This window comes from Trachurus japonicus, chromosome 15, assembly GCF_045865225.1.
Source record: "Trachurus japonicus isolate A0001 chromosome 15, Traja_1.0".
NCBI lineage: Eukaryota > Metazoa > Chordata > Actinopteri > Carangiformes > Carangidae > Trachurus > Trachurus japonicus.
This window is the reverse complement of record NC_140921.1, coordinates 12,264,442-12,290,067: the sequence shown is the minus strand read 5'-3', so window position 1 is coordinate 12,290,067 and position 25,626 is coordinate 12,264,442. Positions and strand designations below refer to the sequence as shown.

Below are 25,626 nucleotides of genomic sequence, written 5' to 3'. Positions count from 1 at the left end.
ACACACACACTCCATCTCTGAAATTTGTTGTCTGCTCACTTTACTTTTAGTGTGTAGACCATTTTCACTTTATTAGAAAATAAGGCACAGACTAAAGAACCCGAATAGTGCAAGAAAAACATTGCAAAGACCTGTAGGTTAAGATATAACAGCTGGCGTGCATGCAGATGCATACTGTATATATATACGTATATAGGTTATGGGTTATGGATATAAATGATGCCCAGTTGGCTATGGAAGCTAAACTCAGCCATCGATCACGTAGCTAAATCAACAAGCCCTCACTAAAGGACACAGTTATCAGTCGACTCTCAGGCCTCTGCACTTAAATGCACTTGGGTATCAAAGTGTTATTTATTTATTTATTTTTTTCAATTCTTGCAGCACTATGCACTTTAATGCATTGTGTAGACTGTTCACATTCTTACTATGCGCAGAGCATTATGTATTATTATTATCAACAGTAATTTATTAGTAGCACTAGTAGTATGTTTTTATTATTCGTACTGTTTTTTTTTTTATGTATTACTGCACTATGTTGTGGCTAGTGACATGTCGATGTCCTGGATGCTGTTTGTAATGCTTGCTGCAAATCCAATTTCCCTCGGGATATATATATAATAAAACTGAACTGAACTGAACTGAACACATTATATCTCACTGAGCTGCAGTAGTGCACTGGCTTCTTGATTTTTTGGCAACCATTGTTCATTAAAAAAAAAAAAAAAATCATTCATCTAATGCCTCCGATTTTTAATTGCTCACATACTGTAACAGTCATATAATGTCACGTTGTGATTAAAATGAGAGGACGGAGCACATTCTTTCTTTTCCTCTCTCTTTTTACAGACAGGGGTCAGTAGCCAGTGATTAAGAAATAATATTTACAAACAAAGAATATCTACACATGTAACCCCTTCTTTTTTACAACATAAAAATCTCTGTAAGAACAAAACTGATCTAAACCACACTACAAAACAAACAGAAATGTTTTCCCCTGAAGATACAGAGGGAGTCAGCCAACACAGGCTGAATCTTATTTACAAATGAAGATACAAAATGTAAAAATGAAATGAACACGTAACCATTGAGGAGCGTGTTGTGGCTCTGAGGTCGCACTGCTGCTCGACTCCTTTGTAACAGTGAAATCCGTCTCATGACGCCCTGCACATGGCTTTTCTGAATTGTAGTTACCAGTGTGATGTAGTTGTATCCCCGGTACTGTTTGCAAGCAAAGGTGTCATTGTTAAGGTGCCAGATTACTGTACATCAGCTCTTTTGTATCTAATTATAATATAATAATTTTTAGCGCTTCTGTTTCTTGAAGCTCAATTCAACCTGTTATGTTGCTTTTACTCAATGTGAACACACATACCGGTAAGTGTAAATGACGATGAGAGCCCCGCTTGCTCAACGTGCCACAATGTTCACAGGTTGCGAATGCGGTAACCCTCGGCCAGTTCGTCGTTCCCCAAGTCGACAACAACCGGCCGCGTCTCGTAACCGGAGGAGGAACCGCTGGGACTATGTATCCTCTCCTCGTCCTCCATGTGGTGGCCGTCTATGTACGGGTCATTGTCATCATTCAGGGGCTCTTCCTCCACGATTTCTTCCATGTTTTTACCCAAACCGATGCGTTCGCGGAACACAGGTTGGTCGGCGGTGATATGCGTGGTCGGGAATTCGTTGTCCAGAGGGAGTAGTGGCGTGGGAGAGGAAGGCTCCGGCGTGACCACGCTCCACGTCTCCTGAGTTGGTTGGACTGGGCCCTGCGGCCTGTTGCTGGTGATTGACTAAAAGACACAAAGTGCAACGAGCATTAGGTTGGTGCTGTGAATGAAATCTATCTATTTAATGTATATATTGAACAAAGCTCATCACATAAACACTGATGTGGTCGAGTGAACGTACTATAGCTTTAGGGACAGGACTGGAGGCTCTGGTTTTCTTTTTGTAAACGAAGAACATGAGAAGGAGAAGAAAGGCGCAGACCAACGTGCCAATCACGATGTAGACGTAAACTGGATGAAGGAAATGTAAAAGTTAGTTCATTTAAACACAGTGAATTAAGACAAGTGGAGAGTTGTAAGTGCATTGATCAGATCCCTGCTTATATGCAAGTAAACACAGATGTGTTTAATGCCTAAATTAATGCAAACCAAATTCCTTTTGGTGATATAAAATTTGATTTCTATCTTCATTTGTTTACAGTATTTCTGTATTTTGTCATAATTTACATATTTATCCATTTCTTTCTGAATTTATACATTGACTTTAAACATTTCTCTTTCAAGAAAGAAGGAAATGATTCCTATGAAATCTTCACGCCATCACACTCGCTAGAAAACCTCCTTAACCAAACCAACAGCAGCCACTGAATGTGAGCTCTTTCCTGTGTGCTGCAGTGATTCTGCTGTTTTTATTTAGTTTGTTTTTCATCTTTTTGAGTCTAAGGTATTGAAAAGGCCCATAAATGTTTACAATAAAACTTTATATCTCAGAATATGACAGGCTGTGCTTTCAATTTGCAACAAATATACATACTATTTGGCTCCGTGGGCCCAAGTGGTTCAGCGCAGTACAGTCGTGTGGATTTAACGGCCATGTTTTTCAACTCCCCGGTGATGTTGACACAGTGTTTCTCCTGGACGTTGTCCACTGGCACCTCCTTATGGCACACGTCCATCCAACAATGGGCCTTGGGCTCCTTCTTCTGCACACACAACAAATAACTGCAGTAAATACTGAGCTCATATGAGAGCATATGGTGCACTTCTACTGCAAAATAAAATCACTACATATAGAGCTGCGTTTCTGCTTCTGTGCTGCCTCACCTGTGCTTCGACCACCAGGACGTCGTATTTGAACTCCGGTAGCTCTTTTACTGCCTGAACGTTGTTGCTTTTCTTGTGTCTTTTTGGTTTGGGGCTGTCCTCCGTCGGCTGGTGGTACAACAGCCAGGGGTGGATGAAGCTGAGCAGGATGTGGCCATTTGGCTGCATGGTGGCGTTAACAGGTGGGAGGTCCAGAGAACCTGGAAACCAACATCAACATGAGGTGATACAGTAATGTGTTTTCTAGACAGATGCAGACTAACGCACTGGCAGTGCATTGTGGGATTTGTAGTAGATTTGCAGTGTATTAGTGGAACGTGCGACATAGTGGCAGGCCAGCTCGAATAATGATTAGATATTATCATGCGGGCCAAAGATATTTCCATCGCGGGCCGGTTTTGGCCTTGAGTTTGACATAGTATGTGGTGTAGGGGGCAGATTTACCCTCGGCTATTTTCTATATTCAAGTGGTGTATGACTGTGTGAGCTCAGATCTGTGCCATCTGACTTAAAGGGGTAGTTCAACATTTTGGCAAACTGGTCCATTGACATAATCCCTATAGTCATAGCAGTAGGTTCATTACCTTTAATTGTCGGTGCAAGCTATTTTTAGAACGGCGGAGCAGAGCCGCGAGGTGCTCAGAGCTACGCTACGGAGGCTCATGGGATTTCTTGGTTTCCCTAATCAAACTCATCAAATACACAATCCAACAACCTCAAAACGCTCTGGTGGACAAGTTGTGACCTGCACATTCACCACGCTATGAGATAATAACAGAACGTTACCAGAGAGTTGTTTTTGAGGAAAATGCAGAGACTGCTTGATGAAAAACTGCCCCCGTCGGGAGCGCGCATCAGCGGTTTTGCATGAATTTACCTCGAAAACAACTCCATCTCGTAATGTTCTGTCATTATCTCATAGCGTGGTGAATGTGCAGGTCACAACTTGTCCATGAGAGTTTTTGGAGTTGTTGGATTGTGTATTTGATGAGTTTGATGAGGGAAACCAAGAAATCCCATGAGCCTCCGTAGCGTAGCTCTGAGCAGCTCACGGCTCTGCTCCGCTGATCTAAAAATAGCTTGCACCGACAATTAAAGGTAACAAACCTACTGCTAAAACTATAGGGATTGTGGCGCAATGGGCCAATTTTGCCAAAATGTTGAACTGTCCATTTAAGAGTTAAAAAGTTTTCATGGTTATTTTGGGGAATAGTGCCATCACTACTCACATGTCTGAGTTGTTAGAGATCCCTGGTAGTAGCTGAAGGAGAGTCCGTCTGAGGGAGCGCTCTCATTCTGACCAACCACAGCAGAGACATCAACGAAATAGTAGTTGTTTGAGTCTCTGAGGAAAGAGATGTCGGCTTGTTGCTCTGGTGGATCCACCATAACCTCCTGACGGGGACTGGAGAAACAAATGAGACAAAGAAAGGGTTTTTGACAAGAGAAGGTGATGAGCCTGTGACCTCTGCTTGGCTTTAGACAAACACAAAATTAATAATTAATTATGTGTTCCTGCAAATTTATACACGTATTTCAGTCTTTGGGCCGACCAGCTCACAGTTACAAGCTGAACCGTCTCTGCTAACAATTACAACGTGATTGTTGCCGTCATGAGTTTCTTTTTTTTATGTCAAATGCAGTGAGGCATTTGAGGGTTTCTGGACAAAAACTGTAATTATTTTTTGGTTAATGTATAATAGAGTTACACTTTTATACTATAAAGGACGCCTGTTATCCATTATCTAACACTTGAAATAAATCTTTATCTAAAAACTGAGATCAAACATGGTTAACTATGGACAATCAGACTGAATATTTTGAAAGCTTTAATATTCTTTAAAGTTTAACATACTGTATACACTCTGAGAAGAGACAGTCTTTTTAGATATTTCCCTGAAATAAGGCCAGATAACTGGTTGATACTGTGTGAAGAGAAACTGAAACACACCCGTCATATGGCTGGATGTTGACCTTGAACCTAATGCCAGGCAGGAGGTTGCCGTAATCCCACTGCAGGATGTTCTTTAGGTTGTGGCAGCGGAGGGTGACGTTCGTCGGTGGCTCCACTGTGGAAAAAAAAGGACAGACAGGTGTCAAGATGGCAGACACTAAGGCATTCAACTGTGTATTTGGGGTTGTGTAACCCCACTCCCCCTCCATCCCTGTGTAAAGAGCCTTTATTAACATCTGGATCATTTACAGACTCATCTCAGCCCACACACTGCTTCTCTTGTTGAGGAGTTTGAGTCTCTCCTGCCACTAGAGGGCGCCACTGCATGAAAACTGTGTCTCGACACATAGACAGTCCACACTGATGTGTTTTCCCATCCTCACCAGGGCCCATCAGTCTTCCAGCAGATAAGAATACGTTGCCGTTGCTGACATCGAGATGATTTATGGAGCTGCAGTTTTAATGGATGGGACAAACTGCAAATCTAATTAATTCTACCAGAAAGTTTCTTAAATGTTTTTTCTGGCTCAGACTCGAAATGGACACTTCCCATCAGTATACACCCACTTCCTCCACTCCACTGAGGCAAAAGCAGAAAAACAAAAAGTGACAGATAGCGCTTTCCCTTTTATCTCTTTAGTAACTATAATCCTCATACGAGTGCTGTGGTGTGCAGCTTTGTTTAACTGCAGCAACATGACATGATTTCTAACAGCACTGATTAGCATCGCAGATACTACATGGTTGGTTGTGTGTGCTCAGTGCAGGTTTGCACAAGCCTGACCTAACCTTTTTACTCTTGTAGCGGGAAGCAGACGTGTGTCATAATAGTACAGTTAACTGTGGTCATGTACTAGTCCGTACCACAAGTACAAACAGACACACACCAGTGATTCATCTGCAGGCACAAAACACAAAGTAAAAAACTCCTAAAAATGTGAAACTCGACATTGGTGTAGCAGTTTAAACTTCAATAAAGAAGACAATAAAGGCTTCAATTCTGCTTTCAAATGAATCTGTGACACACCCAAAACTGTTATTATCGTACACCTTGAGAAAAAAAAAGTCCATAGATTTCAGTTTCATTTCCTCTGAGCGCTAACGTTTACATGCACACACGTGATAAACACACCCACACACCCACACACACAAACGCAGAGGTTATAATCATACCTGAAGGTGAGAAAAGTGAAAATGAAAAACAAAAAAAAATCTGAGATAGCTGCACATGTACGGTAAAAGAAGTGATAACCGCAACAGTGAAGTCGGTGGCTGAGGGTTGTCACCACAAGGTAGCTCCAGGCTCACACATATACTCACACACGTTCACACATGAAACCGCATTGTTTAACCATTTCTATTTCCATGCCGGCTTCTGTCAAGTGTAGGAGATATTTTTGGGAACTCAACCTGTGTGAAAAAAAAGAAAAATCTCACGCTGAATATCCTCAAGGCCTGTGAGAAAACAGGTTTTAACAAATAAATCCCATCTGTGAAGGAATTAATAAATACTGCAGAGTACATTTACTGGCTACTAGTTTCACAGCAAGATCCCATCATCAGTGTTATTTTTAATACATCAAAATCACATTTTAACAGTTCCCTTTACATTTATGCATCCACAATCTAAGTTGTTGAAATTATATTAGTCAATCAGCTCCAAAGTGTCAAGAGCCTCTATGTGAGGAAAATGAGGAAACACTGTGAACACTTAGATGTTTACTCGAGGGGAAGCAGGTTGTGCCACCATGCAAGAAGACGGAGCAGCAGCAAAAACAAGAGATAAATTTATGCCTTCTTGGCAAAACAGAGAACCAGAGGCAGGAAGAGAGCGAGCAGATGTTATCAGGGTTTTACTAAAAAAAAAAAAAGAGGTCAATGTTGTAAATGACTGAAAACTTTCCCGAGCGCTGCAGTAAAAACTTAATCATTAAATCTGTTAGACCGGATGCAACAGCAGGGTGTCAAAGCAAAACGCATACAACACAGGTGCCGAGAGAAACTGTTATTTTACACATCTACTGTATAACATCCACGTGGAAACAGTAGCACCAACGGCGTGCTGTATAGTAATAATGTGCAATAAAGCAATTATGTAACCACCAGATTGTAGCTCCAAGGTGTGATAAGTTTACACTCAGTTGTGTCTCGCTGCTGAAATGTGTTATTCTACACTGTACTTTTATACTTTCATTTTCTTTGATCGACTTTGCAGCTAAGGGAAGATCAAAGAGCAGTTTCGTTGACGCGGAGGATCTTTGTACTTTGAGTCAGGAAGAGAATTCGGCTCAACCACAGTCTCTGACAGTAACTTCTAAATGCTTCAGGTGAAAAAGGAAGAAAACAGGAACGACAGGCAGGATGGTTGAGACACGGGCGCCAACTTAACATCAAGTTTACACAGACAAAGAAACATGTGAAACGATAAAAGACAAAAGTAAAAAAAACACATGGACACTTTGCCAAGGTCAGTATCAAACAATACACACCAGACCCAACTAAAAACTACAGCTCAGTTACAGGAAACACGGTCGGTCACAGTTTAACCTTCCTGAGATGCAGCACTGAATAATGTGTTTGGATATGAAACAAACATTTTTTCCTGACACACATTCCTGTTCAACTGTGTCATAACTAGAGTATGGCCAAAAATCATGTTTTGTGAGGTCACAGTTAGATGTTATATTCACGAGGACTTCAGATCACTATGATCTTGTTCTGTGACCTTTGGCGGGTTTACTTACATCTTTCATAAAATTTCATAGTAAATGATCCAGATCTTCCCAAAATGTAATGGAAACCATTCTCCATTTGTCCACCAAGGCTGAGGTAACACAGGTTTGGTCCATTACCTGGGTACAGAGGTTTTCCACAGCAGGCGAGCAGCAGAGACACACACACAGTCGTGGCACAACAATATTGGCATCTGCTTTTTAGGGTCAGACAGCCCGCCCCGGACCCTATTGTATTCTATTGAATTCTTCTTTCTTCTTCTTCCGAGGAAGTCATACTTCCCATGGCTGAATTTGCACGAAGGTCCAGTCCCGTGCCAGATTCACTCAATTCCAAGGACATGGGGGGACCCCCCGGGGGGAGCACTATAAACGTTTAAATCTAAAAACTTTAAAAATTCCAAACCAACGGTAGATGCTACAGTTTTGAAACTTCACCACAATGTAGCCCAGATACTGCTAAAACCTTTGTCCACTTAAACTCATTACAATTTATGAAGTCCATCACTCTGTTTTTTTTCAATAACTGTCTGTAAAACTTTAAAAATGTATCTCCTCCCACAATTTTTGCTCAATTGACACCAAACTTGCTAGAGAGCATCTTCAGACTGTCCTCCACAAAACTTGTTTCTCAGATTTTTGATTTATCAAAAATTGAGTCTACAGTGCATGAAAACATTTGACTGTAAACAGTACTGTAAACATATATCATTTTCTAGAACATTTTGAATTCTGCTCTCATGGGAACAACTGCAGTCAATGTAAGAGTGGCGGTTTTAAACATCAGATTTTCTCTTGTGAAGCAAAACACTTATCATTAAAAACAAATCACCAACATTTCCATGCTGTCCAGATGCAATTTATGTTTTATCAGATCTTTGTTTACCTAACAGAATTTCTGACATTTTGACCATTTTTGAAATCTGCCATGACAACAGCTGTCCGGGCACTGACTCCCTGAGTCTATTTGAGAAACTACACAGCAGGTCTCACTTTTTTTTTAGTCTCACAATTAGCTCAGTGAGTTAGGAGCTGGTTCTTGGTGTCAGGGGATGTGGGTTCAAGACCCAAGGAGAAAGTTGATGATAACACATCAAAATACCAAACAGTCTTTGTGAAACAAATGTACAAAATAGATAGAATAGAATTTTACCTCAAAAACCAACTTTTCTTTTTACAGTGGTTTCAAATCTGCCTGCATGACAGTGAATGGCTTACTCAATTTGTGAAGCCACTGTTGAAGTTGCGGGTTCAGTCCTCAATTGATGCAAATTGAACATTATAAGGTCAACTGTCCTGTCATCCTATTCTCCTGTTTGTTGCTCAGAATTTGCCTAAATTTGCCAAAAGATAGCCTGGACCCGACCCATCGCTGCGCAGCAGCTATATTTTTTTCAAATAATGCCCCAATTTCTGCCTTAAATGCCACAAATACATCACATGCTTGAAATCCAATGATTTCTTTCAGTTTTTAAAAGCAGATAACCTTGTCCAGTCCATTTTTGGAGTTTTTGGAGTGTTTTGGGAGTAGGTGGGGGTCTTGTTTTTGTTCCATTGCAAACCAAAGAAATTACACTTCTGAACACCAAAACATTTTTAGTTGCAATGATTTTCAGGGAGACGAGGGGCATTGTCTGAAAAAAAGTGCAGGGATGCCAATATTTTTGGCCATGAGTGTAAAAAACAATAAAGACTGGTCTATACCAACTCATATTCAATAACTCACTTTTTGACTTTTATTGTCCCCATGGGAAATTCTTTTTAACGGCATCACACTTCTTTGACGAAAAGAAAAACTAACAACAGCAACAGATCTAACAACCCAATAACAATACACACATAAACAGTTCTGGCTGCACTCAGCAGGGTCTGCTGATGAGGGATGTGATGACTGAGGAGGATCCGGCTTCTCCTGAAGGAGGCCCCTCCTGCACCTCAGAGCCCCGTACCTACTGTACCTACCTACGCGCAGTGGGTAAAGAAATACAGCCCTAAATCCTTGACCTTCAATGCACCCATCATAGACAGGTGTTTCACCTCAAAACAGAAAATATACTTCACATGATTGACCCTGAAACAGATCAGTGCACACACAAACAGGAAAATAAAAAGATGATGATCGAGAATTAACAACAATTGAGGCGCTTGAATGCCTGGGAAAAGTTTCAAGTTGTGACTCAAACAAGTTTCTGTTCCCAAATGTCTAAAAAATCTACTTCAGCAGATTGACGGACAGAAAGAAAAAAAAAATCTTGAACATAGTGTCAGCAGTGAGTGAGAAAATGTGAATGATTGACTCTTGTGCAGGGAAAAGACAAAGAAGGAGAATGTGCTGATGAACTGACTTGTTCCTGCACCGATACCAAATCAGCCAGTAGCCCTCACAGGAAGCTGGGCTGTGCAGCTACTGTTGTGGAGCGGTGAAGAAGACATAAAGTGACTTCTGGTAAACGGTGTGCGGTTGGCTGCCGAGGTCACTAATGATGACTGGCTGGGTTTAACTGGGCGCAACTTGTACTTTATTGCAGAGATAATCAGTCAGTGACTCACATATACATGAGGATTTCATCAGATTTTTTTTGACACTCCTTTTTCCTGAAATGTCTTCAAGCCAAACTGTTTTAAGTGAGAAAATAATAAGCATATTCAATTGATTGGGAATAAAAGCTGCATCCCCAGTTGACGTCAGCTCTCTCTCCTAAACCTGGTGACATTCTGATTTTTGTTTTTACAATTAAAAAGCACCGTATTTACAGATTTGAAGTGGGGAATCTGGTAACATTTGACACGTTTTGCCTGAAAAACTTAAACAATTGTTTGATTATGCCAACAGATTATGTCCGTCAGCTCTATCTGCTCGGGACAAGGGTTTAAGGTTTGATATAGAGGCCTGCACCGGACTGTTTTCCACCCGCACCCGCAAAACTCTTGAGAATTTACACACAATAGTAGAGATGCATTGATGTTGTGTCTCCTATTGTCCCGCTGGAGAAAACACGGCTATTATAGGATATTAATATCTTTGTCACAAACAATTGAGAAACTTCTCCACATGTCAGACTCTCCTTGTTTTTCTTTTCAATTTCCTTTGTTAACTCGCTGGGCTTCATCCCAATCCTGCAGCTGCCTGTTTCCACCCGCAGCAAAGTTCAAACCGCCCGCTCCCGCGAGATTTGCATTGGGTCCGTGGGACCCGACGGGACCAAATACCAATGCAGCCCTCTAGTTTGATGCTGACCTCGAGGTAATACTTTAGATTAGAACACATATTCACCATTAACTAGGTGCTTATATAAGTAGCTTACTAGCTTCTTATTAGTAATTATTAAGCACGTATTCTACATAGCTTTATTCTACCTCTATTACACCATGAATTAAGATTTTTCTTGATATTAACTCCTAATTATCACTTATTCATTGTAAATCAATGCATTGTTGTTTCTGAATAATGATGTGAATAACCAGTGGGTTATTGTACAGGGGCAGTAGCACAAGAACAGTAATTCTTCCTTTTATCACTCTGAATTAGTATAGCATTAATGCATTAATTTACAATGAATAAGCAATAATTAGGAGTTAATATCAGGAAAAATCTTAATTCATGGTGTAATAGAGGTAGAATAAGGCTATGTAGAATAAGGTGTTCATACGTGCTTCATAATTACTAATAAGGAGCTAGTAAGCCACTTATATAATAAGCACCTAGTTAATGGGGAATATGCGTTTCCTAATCTAAAGTGTTACTGACCTTTAATATAAAGTGCTGAGCTTTCGGATGTCCAATTTACTTCTCCAAACAAGCAGTGTGAAGAACTACTGAGTGGCTCTTTAATGGAAGCCTTGAAATGAAAGCAAATACAGAGTGACGGTGTAAGTTTAGCAGGAAAGCCCCAGTAAAACCCAACAAGGTGCCCTGCACTAGACGCAGTTCACACAGTGACTCATGTGATCAGGGATTTCCTTAACATCTATAAACCAAATCGAACAATCCAAGTGCCCGAGTCGCCACCGAAGAACAAGACTCATACATCAACGTACACCAACTGCTCGTTGGCAGTCAGCTGCCAACGGTCCCAACCGTGACGAGCTGTCAACGCCCTTCACCCACCATACAACACACTTGTGAAAGCCACAGTGGAAAGATCAAAGTACAAAGTACACAGCGTGAGTCACATACAGTACCAGGGGTCCACAGACGTCTGCCCGCAGGACCCTCTCTAACCAACAACACACAGGATACAGTCAGTTTGGTTACCCAACTTTGGGTTTCTTCTATTTTTTTATCCGTTACTCAATCATACAGTCACATTGAGATCATTTTTTATTTATTTGTTAAGGTGCTGTCAGTCTACATGCATTACCCTCTTGTCATAGCTAATTATGTCCCAGACAGAAAAGTTTGGGTCTGTTTTATCACCACAGGCAAACACCTATTTTTACAAACAGTTTGTCTCAAGGGGCATAACACAACATCCTCTGCCATTAGGCCTTCACATCGCTTGAGGAAAAACTCCCATTAACAGGGAAAAAAGACGGGAGAAACCTCAGGGTGAGCAACAGAGGAGGAATCTCTCACCCAGGTCCTCTTGTAAGATTAAAGTGTTATAAATAAATAAAACAAATGTTAAATAATGTACAAATATACATATAGTTATATACACACACACAGTAATACATAATTAAAAATACAAGTAAAAGTGCTAGTGCTGATCATTAAATGTACTGTAATTAGATTTATGCCCCAATATATCTGAAATTGTTTTGAAGAATAGTTGCCAGAATTCAGACAACTTGGGTCATGATGACCAAAACCTGTGGTATGGTTGCATCAGTCTGTGAGCATCTACTACATTTCCCATCAAATTTGTAACCTGAGAAGACCTTGAATTGTGTTAGAGAGTCTTGTGCAGCTGGGTGACAAGTTATAGCCCCTACCCGAAGGCCTCAGACAAAGTCAATTGGAGTCTCAATCTTATCTAAAACAGATTCAGTGGCTGAAGGAAGTAAATTATACAGATAGGAGGTCTGGCCCTTTGGTAGCGTTTTAGCTGTGAGAGTGATGTCTATGCTGCTGGGTGTTGGCACAGTTTATGTGGTAATGACGTAGTGTGCGTTTTTGCAAAGTCCGGAAAAAGTCTGATTTATGTACATTAAAAAGGTAGAGATTAATTGGTTAAAACTTGCAATCAATCTTTGCTGAATAATCAGGTGGTGGGAGATGCTAGAGGAAGAGTGAGCCATCCAAAGTGGCGTCTTATTTGTGCCCAAATTTCTTGCGTTCCAACAACAACCGGATTACAGGTAAAACTTGACGGGGAGCAGGAGGCTGAATCACTCTGGCACCAACTGAATTGAGGGAAAGTAAGTCAAGATATTATCTCATGCACGCTGGCTGCCCAGTAGTAGCCATTGAGACTGGCCGTTTACGAGCCCAGATGAGTGATGAGATAATATTCTTTATAGCTGTAAAAAAGGATTTGGGGAGGAATATAGGCAGACACTGGAAGACATACAAATATCTTGGTCGATAACGGCAGGTAATTCCATGTTTGTAAATCAGACTTGAAATTGGATTGTCAAGCAGAAACACTGACGAAAACGGTCATAAAACGTCAACATGTAAGGTTAAGGTTGAGGTTACTTTTTATTGGTCTCCACCAGGGAGAAATTTGTCTCGAAGATAGAGAACGAGTTGCAACACAGAAGAAAAAAGACTGATAGAATAAGCACAGACCAACACCGGATAATCCCACTCATACAGTGTACGTACTGATGTAGATATCCACTCACACCAGCACTCAAATGCATACACTAACTGGCACCATAGCCTAAATTAATTTCGACAACACATAACCTCATTCTAATTCATCCAGGTCATCGTTCTTTTCTGGGCAAATTGAATCGTAGGCAACTGGACTTGTATTTGTCTGGGAAGACGAATACAGTGCGGACTAGTGAGACTTGTTGTGTACGAACTGAAGAAGCCCCTTGGATAAGAGGCGAAACATCTTCCCAGACAAATACAAGTCCAGTTGCCTACGATTCAATAACCTATACATTAATCCATTCACTCGCCTGTATCCATAGCTTGAGTCATACGTATACCTTCATTTCCATAGTGTTTGTATCGATTGTGTCTGCACAAAGGAAGCCTATATCTCTTCCCAGACTTCAGAAGAGCATATTCACTACAACACATGAGAACTATTCTGTCACAGTAAAATGGCATTTGCCTGTCTAATTGTTGCCTCTTCAAAAAGATCCTATGGATTTGTGGGGGTTGATATTCCCAGAATCTTACCCACAAGGCTTTAGATTTAAGTTACCAAACCTAACCAAATGTACTAACAATACCCTATGAATCAATACCCTATTGCCACACTACAAGATTGCAATACTTCACTATGAGACATCGCTGTGAGACTGGGTCTTTTGTTCTATGATGATGTTTTTGTACCTCAAGAAATATATTCATGATTTAGCCAATAATGTGCACTTAACTTGTCATTAGGGCTGTCCCATTATCATATTTTGATAATCGAAGCTTCGCAGACATAAAATCGATCAAAATCGAAGCTTCGACTGCTGGGGGGTGCGCGATCGTAACGTCTGACTTGGGGAGGGGGGGGCGGCAGCGGCGATCGTAGCGGGAATAATAAAAGTAATGGCAAACAAACACTGGATCTCCAAAATCAGGCAGGTTTCCAGAATGCCAAGTAGCCTATACATATTTAAATGTAACAATTGCCGATGAGAACCGGTGTCAAAAAGGAAAAAAGGAAAGAAAAAAAAAATCGATCACGGACTTCATGATCGATTACCATGGCAACGAACGAAGCTTCGAAGCTTCAAATTTTTTGGGTCAGCCCTACTTGTCATGACTTTATATTCAAGGGAACAACTGTGCTGCTCATCTGTTGAGTGCAGATGAAGTTCAGGGTTCCCAGTAAGGGGCAGCGTGATCAATCGAAATATAATTTGAAAACACAATGTAGCCAAATACAATTTTCAAATCGAGCAAGCTTCGGGATTTTTTTGGGTTAAAAAAAAGGTAATCAACCACATTATTGATACCACAATTGAGCCATAGCCTACTCATCAGATGTAAGTATGTGTAAGTTGTGTAAGACAGCCCCCCCCACCGAAAAAGAAAAATTGAGTAGTCCAACTGAAATCGCCATAACATGTGTTGAAATTCAGAGAAGCTGAATTGTCAATCAAATTGAATTGATTTTAGATTTTATGAATGGAATTTGAATGAAATCGGGAGATGAGCACCAACATACGGCGCCATACGGAGTGGAAGTTCTTCTCTCACAAAGGATCTTTGGCTGATGCGCACAAATGCAGAGAGCAATTCTTCATTTAATTCTGGGAATTTCTGGCCATTAATAATTGGGACATCCTTCTTAGTGTAACGCTGAGATCAACAAAGGGCAGTGGTGGTTTAGGACTCATTCGACTGCTCTTCATGAATGTGAAAGCAAAACTGCAAAAAAGCTCAAGGTGCGCTCAAATATAGTCACGTTCACATCACATGAGTCGAAATGCTACACTGCAGTCGAGGCTGCGTGCGAACAGGAAACTAAACAGCCAACGCAACGAACGAATGCAGCCCCATTGGCTATCAATTTGGGACACCGAAATTGCGTCAACATCAGATGAAACCAGCAGCGGTTTGGCAGCTTCTGACAGGATTTCACTTCCGCTGACAAATTTCACATCATGTGTGCTGGGGAAATTGCACATGACTACTGCAATGAGAAACAAGAGCAGAAAAACAGTACAGAGACCACACAGAAAAAACTGTTGTGGCTGCCTCACCTCAGGTTTATAAGAATAGGCCCAACTGCAATGATACAGAGAGACATTTAAACAAATCAATATACAGACGAATGGTTATTGGGGCTCCATTGGTTATGGACCCCAGGAAGACTAGCTGGTTGTCGAGGCATCAGCTAAAAGGGATCCAGGGAATTAATTAATTAATTAATTAATAAACAAATACATGGGTAGGAATGTTTCTGTGAAGTGGTGTGGTGACTTTTACTTGACCTGGACCACATTATATCTGCAGTGCAGTTAGAGACAGACTGCTCATGATTCAACATTTATTCAGCTGCAGCAATTCTCAGACGTGGCAAACGTTTCAGACGTACACACACATACCTACTGCTAATTGGCCGGGTTGCAAAAACTTAGATGATGCTCCCCCCCCCTATATGGCTACCATTAGCAGTGGGTAATGGGTGTCCCATGTGGTCATTTATGCTCGCACGACTGAAAATCATCAGCTCTGAGAACAAAGAGCGGGCCTGGGATGAAATGTTTGTTTGGTCAGAACAATACAGTATGAACACACTGAAACGCCCCAAGCTGCTAATCTTGTTTCCACTATTGCCCTGGGGAATTTTTCATCCACATCCACAGGTTTCATTGTGCAATAAATAAAACAAATTATAATAATAAAAGCAGAATGCAAAATATTTACAAAATGCTCATTAATGTCTACATGCACATAATGCAGACAGAGCGAAAAAAATAAACCTTCTTTTTGTACCTTTGCAAATTGCAAGTGCAGCTGTTCTGCATGGCTGGATCCCCACCCCTCCAGATAAATGTATCTGCCTACAACTCATACCGTCCTTTACACAACCCGAGGCTCCTTGTGTAATAATGAAAACTACAAAGGGGAAATAAAGAAAAGGAACAGAGGTCTTCATCAGTAGATTAGTCAATCAACCACGTGTGAACTTGTGAAAGACTTTTTTTTGTACAACATTATCATGGACGTTGTACAACAGGTCATCTTCTAGGGTCAAATATTCTCACAGTAGAAAATGTTTCAATGGATGATCTCATCTTCTACCATCAGTTATGGCCATAGGCTATATTTAAAAGTGATCAAGATGCATAGGTCAGTGGATACTGTATTAATGCTAATGACTTCCATTCATTCAGACGATAACAATAAAGTTAAAAGACCACACTATTATGGAGATAAAACAGCAACATATAATACTTAGAGCAACACAACGCCATGCCACTACTGCTAATAATAATAATAAGGAATATTGAAAATAAGTACAGGACTGGATGGACATTTATTTGACTTTCCAATTAGACATGCACTACCAGTCAAAAGTTTGGACATAATTATTGTCTCAGTCAATGGTTTTTCTTTATTTTTATCCCTTTCTACATTGTAGATTCATACTTGAGACATCAAAACTGTGAAGGAACACACTATGGAGTTATGTTGTAGCTAAACACAAAAGTGTGAAACCAATGTGTTATCTATCACCTGAACTAAACAGCCAACTGGGATGCTGTTGGCAAAACAGTGAAACAAGTCCTCAGCACCTCTGGGAACTCCTTCAACCACTCCAGGGTTTGCAAAACTGTCAATAACAGCAAATTATGGCTCCTTTAAATAATCTATAAAACATAGGACTCTGCTTTGTTTAACACGTGTTTGTTTACTGCATAACTCCACATGTGTTCCTTCACAGTTGTGATGTCTCTTGTGTTAATCTACAATGTAGAAAGTAGCCTAACAAAAAAAATAAAGAAAGACCACTAAGTGTCCTGGACTTGAACGCAACACTCCCATTGCTCGCCATTGTGCCGCAGTGGTCGCGTCCACAGAGGCAGACAGATACCACACCTCTCTACCCGGGCTGTGCTGTCCCCACACAACCCTGGCTGTGAGACCCAGACAGCTGCCGCACTGCTGGTTTTTGTTTTGTTTTTGGCCCGACAACACGTTACACGTTCAGATAATAAAACAATCCACGTTTGGCGTCTACTCTCGTGTGAGACTGAGTCCGGGGAAAACACCCACTCTGTTAGCGCGCGGCGGCTAGGGGAGCTAACATAAGTTAAGGATCCACGGTGCTGTGATGAGGAGCGGCGCTCTTTTAATATAAAACAGGACAAAACAAACCCGAAGCGATAAAGCGATACAATGTGATTTATTTAACACATTCAGAAACGAGAGCTGGCGACAAAAAATACAAGAAAAAGTGGTTATTAACACTTACCAGAGGCCACGGAGACAGTAGGGAGGAGGAAGAGCAGGAAAAAGGGAAAAATGCTGTAACCGGCCATGGTGCCCTTAGAAGATGAATATCGCCGATAGGACTTTCGCATTAAACGTTCAGACTAACGAATCAGTTGTTTCATCGTCTCCCTGTGGAGAAACAACAACAGGCGGAGACAGAAAAACAGTTTCCCAAACATCAGCTGCTGCTGCCTGTGAAGTCTCCGCGGCGCGACCTGACTGACTGACTGCGCCGTCTGAAAATCCCAACGCGTCGCGTGGTGCCTTTACTGCGCCTCGTAAATCTGACTTTCACTGACGTAACGATCACTTTAGTTTGTCGCATCGAGTGAGTGAGATCATCTAACTACGCTGGTAACTTCACAATAAAGTCAGCTTTGCTTTGACCACATTTTCACGGTCTCTCTGTCTGTCGCTCACCCGCTTTGGTTTAGCCTATGTCATGTAGCCTAACTCTCAGGTTAGGTGGTCTTGACTACAACACTAGCGTTGCTGACTGTGTTTTATAGCCTAGCTACTACATCATTCATTAAAAACCCTTTCTTCTTCTTCATATTTTAAATACTGACCTATACACATGAGTCCATTTTTGCCATAATTCATATTGGATAAGGAGCCTATTAGTGCTTCACATGAAAAATGTCAGAAGCTTGTGAGTATATTAGGCCTATACTCACACTGTGACAACAAATGTGTAGGCCTACTGTTTTTACTTTGCACAAGGGGACGGAGGAGTAGGGTGGTCCCATTAATAAATACTCAGGGTCCCAAATGTACACATTTTCAGGGGGGAAAAAAGGCCAATTAGTAGTATGATGCTTCTGGCTGAACAAGTTATTTAATGGACAATTTGGATCTTGGGATTTTATTATATGAATGTTTTTGAGAGAAATGAGTGCAAATGGTCTGCTGTAATTTAAGCAAACTCATTACAAACACAAACAACACCTCAGAGACAAAGGAAATCATCATGGATTTCCCTAGGTCCAAGCGCCCTCTTCAGCAGTGAACATGTTGGACATCGAGGTGGTGACAACCTATAAATATCTACTAGGTGTACACCTGGATAACAAGTTTATTTTATCAGTCTGTGGCAGCAAGTGTTTTATTGTATGCTGCAGTCTGCTGGGAAGGAAGTTTGGACTCTCTGGGGATAGTGGTGGAGAGACACAATGAGGAGGGTCCTGAACAATACGGATAATCTTCACACTTCACATCACCTTGATGGACCAAAGAAGTAACGGTGGTGGAAGGCTCCTCTCTCTTCCCACTGTCGTAAGACTTTTTCATTATTCTGCAAATGGTAGATGAGCTCACACACAAATTTCACGAATTTCCCTTTGGTGATTAATAATGTAATTTGTAGCCTATTTGTATTTGTATGTGGAAAGATAATCTATTTCAATTGTGGTAAGAATATTAAGCCGATTAACTCATGATGAATAATTCAACTCACCACCACAGACATCACATATTATATTTCAGCAGACAGTCTGTCTAGTGGGCCCAGTAGGCCTAATGCTCAGTTTATCATGTTTTCATGACAGTGGTTAGGCTAGCTACTGCAGCAACTGCTCTTGGACCACCTGACTGTCTCAGAGCTTTGCTTAAGACAGTGGGTTACTGGTTTGGTGGTTTGCTCATCAATGTTTTACATTGCACAACACGCTGAGTGATGCAATAGCAGTGCATTGCATCATTAAAAAAGAAAAACAGTACCTGTACTACTAACTAAAGCTGACAAACTGTGATGCAGGGGATAACCATAGCCCTGAAATAACGCTGCTTCACTCAGGTACTAAGATTTTGTGCTTGAGATCAAATCGACACTTTTCCCGAGTGTCCGTGAATGCAGCACAACACTATGTCTGCTGTCGTTGCGTCGCCGGGAAATCACCCGCTTTTCCCAAACTCTTTCCCAAGAAGAATACCTGCGATTCCTGTTCGGAAGGAAGTTGACTATATCCTATAAATAAATAAGATAAATGAACCGAGTAGCTAATGAGTTTAATCCGGTTGTTAGGCGAATGGTTTAAAAACGTGTTATTATATATTGTGTCAAATAATTTCATAACGTTTTGCAGTTTACAATTTACAAACACTATACTGAGTTGTAAATCTGAGCATACATTAAGGCCTATGGCATTTCCAGTAAACAACCCTGTGACAGAAATAGATGGCTATAGGGTAGCGCTAGCCTATATGAAATGGACTTACAGTGTCCTCCTACATGCAAATTTGCTGTTTAAGAAAAAATGTGACCTTTTAAAAACATGGACTAGTAGCCTAATGTATGTCTGATCTTGTTTAGTTCTGGTCTTTTCTTCCGATTAGACCAAACACACTCTTGAAAGTGAACTCTTACATGTCTGCTGCTTGCATGTGAGTTGCAGCTTCGTCTGTGGGACACTTCCCACATCCTGACGTCAGCTGGATGGACGGGCTTTTTCTCCCCATCCCAGCCTCACACTGACGCATTCACATATCAGTTCTTCAGCAGCGGCCTGAGGTGAGTGCCACACCAGAAAACTAACCAGAAACTTATTCCACATGTGCTTGTGCTGATTTGGCTTTTTTATAAATGTAGCTATGTTTGTGTCCTGCAGTCAATGCCTGTAAAACTGTAAAACGGAGAGAAAGGACTTCTGCTGTAGGTGTATGCTCCTGTTACATTGCATAGCTCATGCATTCCTCTGTCTAGTCTGTGTGTTATGTAATAGAAACATTATCGCAAATCTGTTATGTAGATGTGTCACAGATAAATTCTGCAACAGCATATAATCGTGGATCTGCAGCTGACATTTCAATTTAAATGTCACAGTAGTAGGATGTCCTGTCCTCCTCTTAACCTCCTGTCAGTTTTCTCTCCCGAGGACGGATGTGAAAGTGGAGGGTGCACTGATTTCACTGCAGGATTTCATTTATAGAGTTCTGTGGACAATATTTGAGGCTTGAGTCAGTAACTGAGTCACAAAAACACTGGGTAAAGAGGTCTCTCCTTCTTATCTTGGCGAGAGGAGGGGGGCGAGAGAGTCAGAGAGTCATTATAGACATTATAGACACAGGCAGAAAAGTTTATGCTCCTTTCCTGGAGGATGGTGACTCACTTTTCTTGGTCGTGAGCAGAGGTGGAGTGCTGCAGTTTTTGGGGCCAGAGGAAAAAAGCAAACAGTGACATTTTTGAACAATGATGCTCACTCATTTCAGTTCCACCGCCATACAGTACACTCCCAACCAGCTGGAGGGTGCTGAGTATGTGTGATGATAGTGTGAATAATAATAATAATGCGATAAGTGAAAACAGTTGACCCACAGCGTCAAAATAAAAGATAAGAAAAAATACAAAAGACAGAACTGATGACTGTATAGCATACAACTGGACTGCGAATTTAACACCTTAGATGCTTTTGGGAGGTTTAGAATAAGAAAAAACAAACTCTAACTTGACTTTCTAGTAGTAGGTATCAGGGTTAATTCATAACATCTCGGTTTTTAATATTTCACCCAGTGTAAACATCTCAGAGCTTCAATGAGGAGCAGAGATATACTGATACAGAATATGTAAAAGAAGGCAGTGAGATGCAACTGGATGTTTTTCTCACGCCGTAAAGTCAAAATAAAATGTTATATATACTGCAGAAGATGATTTGTTTCTATGAAATGTTGCTCAAGGCCAGAGGAAGAATGCAGTGGTCGACTCCGTCCTCCGCTGCAGAGTAGAAGGCAGAAAGTCATGTTTCTGGTCGGATATTATTGCCAAACCAGAAAATCTACCCAGGCTCTTAGTAGCGGCCAAGATTTCAAAACAATGTTTTCCCTGGAATCCCAGTGCAATCTCAACAGTTATAATTTTCTAAATGTGTGTGTGTGTGAAATTCGATGTGGGCTCCCAGTGCCAGACAATGTATCCCCGACCGTACTGTAGGGCAGGAAGCGCACACACCCATCACAGAGCCTCCACATCCCGTCTGTTCACACGCTGGCATGAGAAACACACAAAGGGCAGCGACATCAGATCATTTCATTCCCAAATTTCCGATAACAGCATCACATCCTCCTGTAGGTGAGAGTTGATCTAACAGCTCTAGCATCTAGCTCACTAACAGGACCAACAGGAGTGTTTGTGTTTTCATATAAACAGTTATTTCACCGGCTTTTAACTGGCGGTTGGATATCTGCCACAAAACTGCAGAGAGAGAGAGAGAGAGAGCACTCACTGATGTCAGGCCCATTTTTTACATTTTTTTTTTTATTACTGTAGGATTTGCACTGATGCACGACAGCACACAGCAAGATGGAACGAGTTCACACCCGCTCCCTGGGGTCAGTCAAAAGTTTTTGCTGTAAGTCATGCAGTGAATTATTGCATTCAGAAAGTATTTAGACACCCTCCTCTTGCTCTTTGTCCATGTTCACTTAGGCTGAAACCGGTAATCCACACCAAACAACCATTAATGAGAAATTGAAGACAGATTTTTAGATATTTTTTTGTTAGTTTATTTAAAAAAGAAAAAAAGTATGAGGTTTTCTTTCTCCTGCGTGTTTGAGGTGTCTCTGCACCAGCTGTGGTGGTTAAGTCAATATAATAGGCAGGATCAGGAAAGGCACACACCTGTCTATATAAGGTCACGCAGCTGGCAAAACATATCAGGGAGCTGGTTTCACAAAGACAGACTTTGACCCTTATCCACTGCAAAAAACTATTCAGTTTCTTGGCTTTGGTGCAGTGAATTCTGGGTAAATCACAACTTTTTTTTTTTTCCGTGCCCAACCGAGGGCGCCACATCCTCCACAATGAGCTCTGGTTTCAGGGGAAATTCAACAACAACAAATGAGGTTCTTTCTGGGGAAATTTGATCAATGATAAAATATAAAAAAGGAAAATAAAAACTTGGTTTGCGGTCTCTAAAAGCGAACCACAAATTATGAAACATATTTTTGCTGTTTTTTTGTTGGTTAGCACTGCTAATCAGTGTAGGTGTCACTCATATTACCATGGTAACATAAGTATTAGACCTGTGTTAACCTGTTTTGACTCTCAGTGAGTCAGTCTTTATCTTTTTTTGTCGAACAGTCTGACTCACATTAGACCAAGGGTGTCAAACTCATTTTAGCTCAGGGGCCACATTCAGCGCAGTTTGAGCTCATGTGGGCCAGACAATTAAAATAAGAGCATAATAACCTAGAAATAACAAGAACTCTAAACCTTTCTCTTTGTTTTAGTGCAAAGAAGTACAGTATATAGGTAGGTAACTTACACGCTATGAGATAATAACATAATGTTACAAGACAAAGTTGTTTTCGAGGTAAATGCAGAGACTGTTTGCTGAAAAACTGGGCGCATCAACAACTCTGTCCCGTAACGTTCTGTTATTATCTCATAGCGTGGTGAATGTGCAGGTCACAACTTGTCCACCAGAGTGTTTTGGAGTTGTTGGATTGTGTATTTGATGAGTTTGATGAGGGAAACCAAGACATCCCATTAGCTTCCGTAGCGTAGCTCTGAGCAGCTCGCAGCTCTGCTCCGCCGTTGTAAAAATAGCTTGCACCGACAATTAAAGGTAACGAACCTACTGCTAAAACTATAGGGATTATGACAATGGGCCAATTTTCCAAAATGTTGAAAAAGGCCAAGAACCTGGAGTTCGCTTCACTTTTTTCTCATATCCAGTGTGTCCTCTCTCCAGGCTCAGGTGTGTGACCTGCAGACTCGCAGCATGCTGCCAGAGCCAGAGCCTGTCCTGCAGCAGTGATGCCGGCCCTCAGGCCTCCTGCTCCTCTCCTGTGTGTGCTGCTGTGCGTGTCGGTGGCCCTGCAGCGCTCTGACTTGCGCCTGGCTTACGTGACCCACAACAGCTTCTTCTACTACTCCTGCAGCCAGGACCCTCAGCCCTGCAGCGTCCCGTCGCTCACCGACTGCAGATGCAAGGACATCCAGCTCTCCACGCTGCACCACCCACAGTCCCACTCCTCCCCCGTCTTCCGGAGGAGACGTCTGACCGTCTGGTTCACGTCGCCGCTGAACACGGCGCGTCTGCTCAACAACTCTGAGGTGAGGCACCTCACCCTGATCCACTGTGGTCCCGGTGGGGGATCCAAAGGAGGCACGCCCTCCTCCTCCTCTTCCTCCTCCTCCTCCTCCCCGCTGGACGGACACTTTGCGGTGCAGCACCTGGAGAGGCTGACGGTGATCAACATGCCGCAGCGGCCGCTTCTCCACTGTGCGGACGCAAACAGGCCCAGGAACACAGACTCGAACTCTGACCCGGATTACGGCGCTCACCTGGACACAAACAGATACAACAACGACAGAGACACATACCTGGACCTGATTGCGGACATGAAGAGGGAATCCCTGGGCGTGTCCCCGCCTCAGATCCAGGACATCCTCCTGGGCCGGGAGCTGGGAGCGGCGTACCACGAACAGGCCAGACTGGGGATCATCCACCGGTCGGTGCTGGAGTGGGGGACGGCGGTCAAAGCCTACACCGTCCAGACGCACATAGACAGTGACGGTGCGCTTCCCTTTCCCGACCTGCACCTGCAGAAACTACCAGAGACGTCCGTCATATACGTCAGCTTTGTGTACTGAGAGCGGAGCAGGTGGGAACTATTCGCTCTTCAGTTTTTTGTTGCAGTGCCACATTATTTTGACTTTCAATTTAAACTAAATCCCTTAAAATCCTCTTAAAATGGAAGATTGAGTGTCTGTTAGTTTACAGATTATGTTGCATTGAAAGCCGGGCCAATAAATAAGGAGGAATACACCCCGAAACTGTCTCTCAGTAAATATTATTTTTTTAAACTGTTGTATGAATAAATCCCCCCCCCCCAAAAAAAAACTGTTTCCAAAGAAATCAGGTCATGGTGGTTAACAAATGGTTATTTACTGAAAGTGATCCCCCTCCCGCCAAAACTTTCTTGGAAAGGGGGATTTTGCAATTGTCCTCATGTGCAACAGCTTTAATCATGATTCTCCCAAGTGAAAACTTTGCGCAGCTGTTTATCAGCATGTTAGAGCACATATGTCAGCTAATGAGAGACCCTCAGTGGGACCAGAGCGGCCCGCCAACCCCCTCCAGCTCAAGTATCCTTTGTTTCCAAATGATGTTTACACTGAATTGATTACTTAATCCCCGACAATTGTTTTCCAGTCCAGCAGATAGTGCTCTCTGTTCCCTCGTGTCTCATTTTCACTCTAAATGTATCCTATAACGCTGCTGACTGAGAGTCTCCAGGTTGGTATACGGCACCAGTTGTTCCTAAGATGCCAGACGCTACACAGAGATACAGTGTCCCACAGCGTTTATGCACATTCAGAGATTTTGCTGAGTTATTTACTTCAGTGAAATCTCAAGAATTTGATACACAGATGTGTTTTGTTTCAACAGTGGGAGTAAAAATGTGCTTGTTACATTATTCAAACTTTCAGAGTTTTGAGAAAACAGAGAGTTAGGCTACTTGCAGTAAAAATGTCTTCACCACATAGATAAGACATACAGGTAATCTGGATTTCTGATGGAGGATGAATCCCTTCAGTTGACCCTTTGACCTTCTGGCCTCTGCTTGGCAAACACAAGCCAGACTTTATCTTCTGGGAAAATCACATTAGTCTTACTCATGCATGGCTGGCATCTGAGGGAAAAAAAGAAAATGCCTGTCTGAAATGCGAAAAATGTTTACTTGCAACATTTCTCCACAAGATGGCGGCAGATCCATGTGAGTCAAACAGGCTCAACTTGAAGTGTTGAAGGACTGAGAGAGGACTGACAGTAGGCTATGTTTTTCTTTTCTTTTTTAAAAAGTTTATAAAACTTTTCCATCAACCTTCCATTGAACGTAATATGTCTCGACACGTCTCAGCACTTTAACGCCATGTGCGGAAAGTTCTGTTTCAGGACACAGGCCTGATATTTATTTGTTAAAAAGAGATGAAATGATCCAATGCCAGTGCTTGCATCTGTTTAGACAACAAAAACAGAATTAAACGATTAATTTATCATTCATGTCTGGTAGAAATCAATCACAGTCACAATGTATCAC

General features: G+C 41.7%; 2 protein-coding genes across 2 annotated transcripts; one reads left to right on the top strand and one right to left on the bottom strand.

Annotated features, from left to right (window-relative positions):
• Positions 1 to 350: 350 nt before the first annotated feature.
• ifngr1l (interferon gamma receptor 1-like) lies at positions 351 to 17,809 on the bottom strand. The gene is made up of 7 exons (XM_085799633.1): positions 17,564 to 17,809; positions 4,786 to 4,903; positions 4,064 to 4,239; positions 2,835 to 3,034; positions 2,545 to 2,713; positions 1,912 to 2,021; positions 351 to 1,793 (listed from the first exon to the last, which is right to left on the bottom strand). Exons 1-7 carry the CDS (start codon positions 17,670 to 17,672, stop codon positions 1,428 to 1,430), a joined length of 1,248 nt encoding a protein of 415 aa, XP_085655759.1. The 5' UTR covers positions 17,673 to 17,809; the 3' UTR covers positions 351 to 1,427.
• A 5,445-nt stretch (positions 17,810 to 23,254) lies between these two features.
• LOC146973281 (uncharacterized) lies at positions 23,255 to 24,405 on the top strand. Its single transcript, XM_085798995.1, has one exon. The coding sequence runs from the start codon at positions 23,336 to 23,338 to the stop codon at positions 24,173 to 24,175; it is 840 nt and encodes a 279-aa protein (XP_085655121.1). The 5' UTR covers positions 23,255 to 23,335; the 3' UTR covers positions 24,176 to 24,405.
• Positions 24,406 to 25,626: the final 1,221 nt, after the last annotated feature.

Coding starts and splice junctions, on each gene's coding strand:
- ifngr1l (XM_085799633.1), bottom strand. CDS start 17,672: ATGCGAAAGTCCTATCGGCGATATTCATCTTCTAAGGGCACCATGGCC. Junction 4,240..4,785: donor AACATCCAGCCATATGACGG/GTGTGTTTCAGT, acceptor TTGTTTCTCCAG/TCCCCGTCAGGAGGTTATGG. Junction 1,794..1,911: donor GTCCTGTCCCTAAAGCTATA/GTACGTTCACTC, acceptor TGTGTCTTTTAG/TCAATCACCAGCAACAGGCC.
- LOC146973281 (XM_085798995.1), top strand. CDS start 23,336: ATGCCGGCCCTCAGGCCTCCTGCTCCTCTCCTGTGTGTGCTGCTGTGC.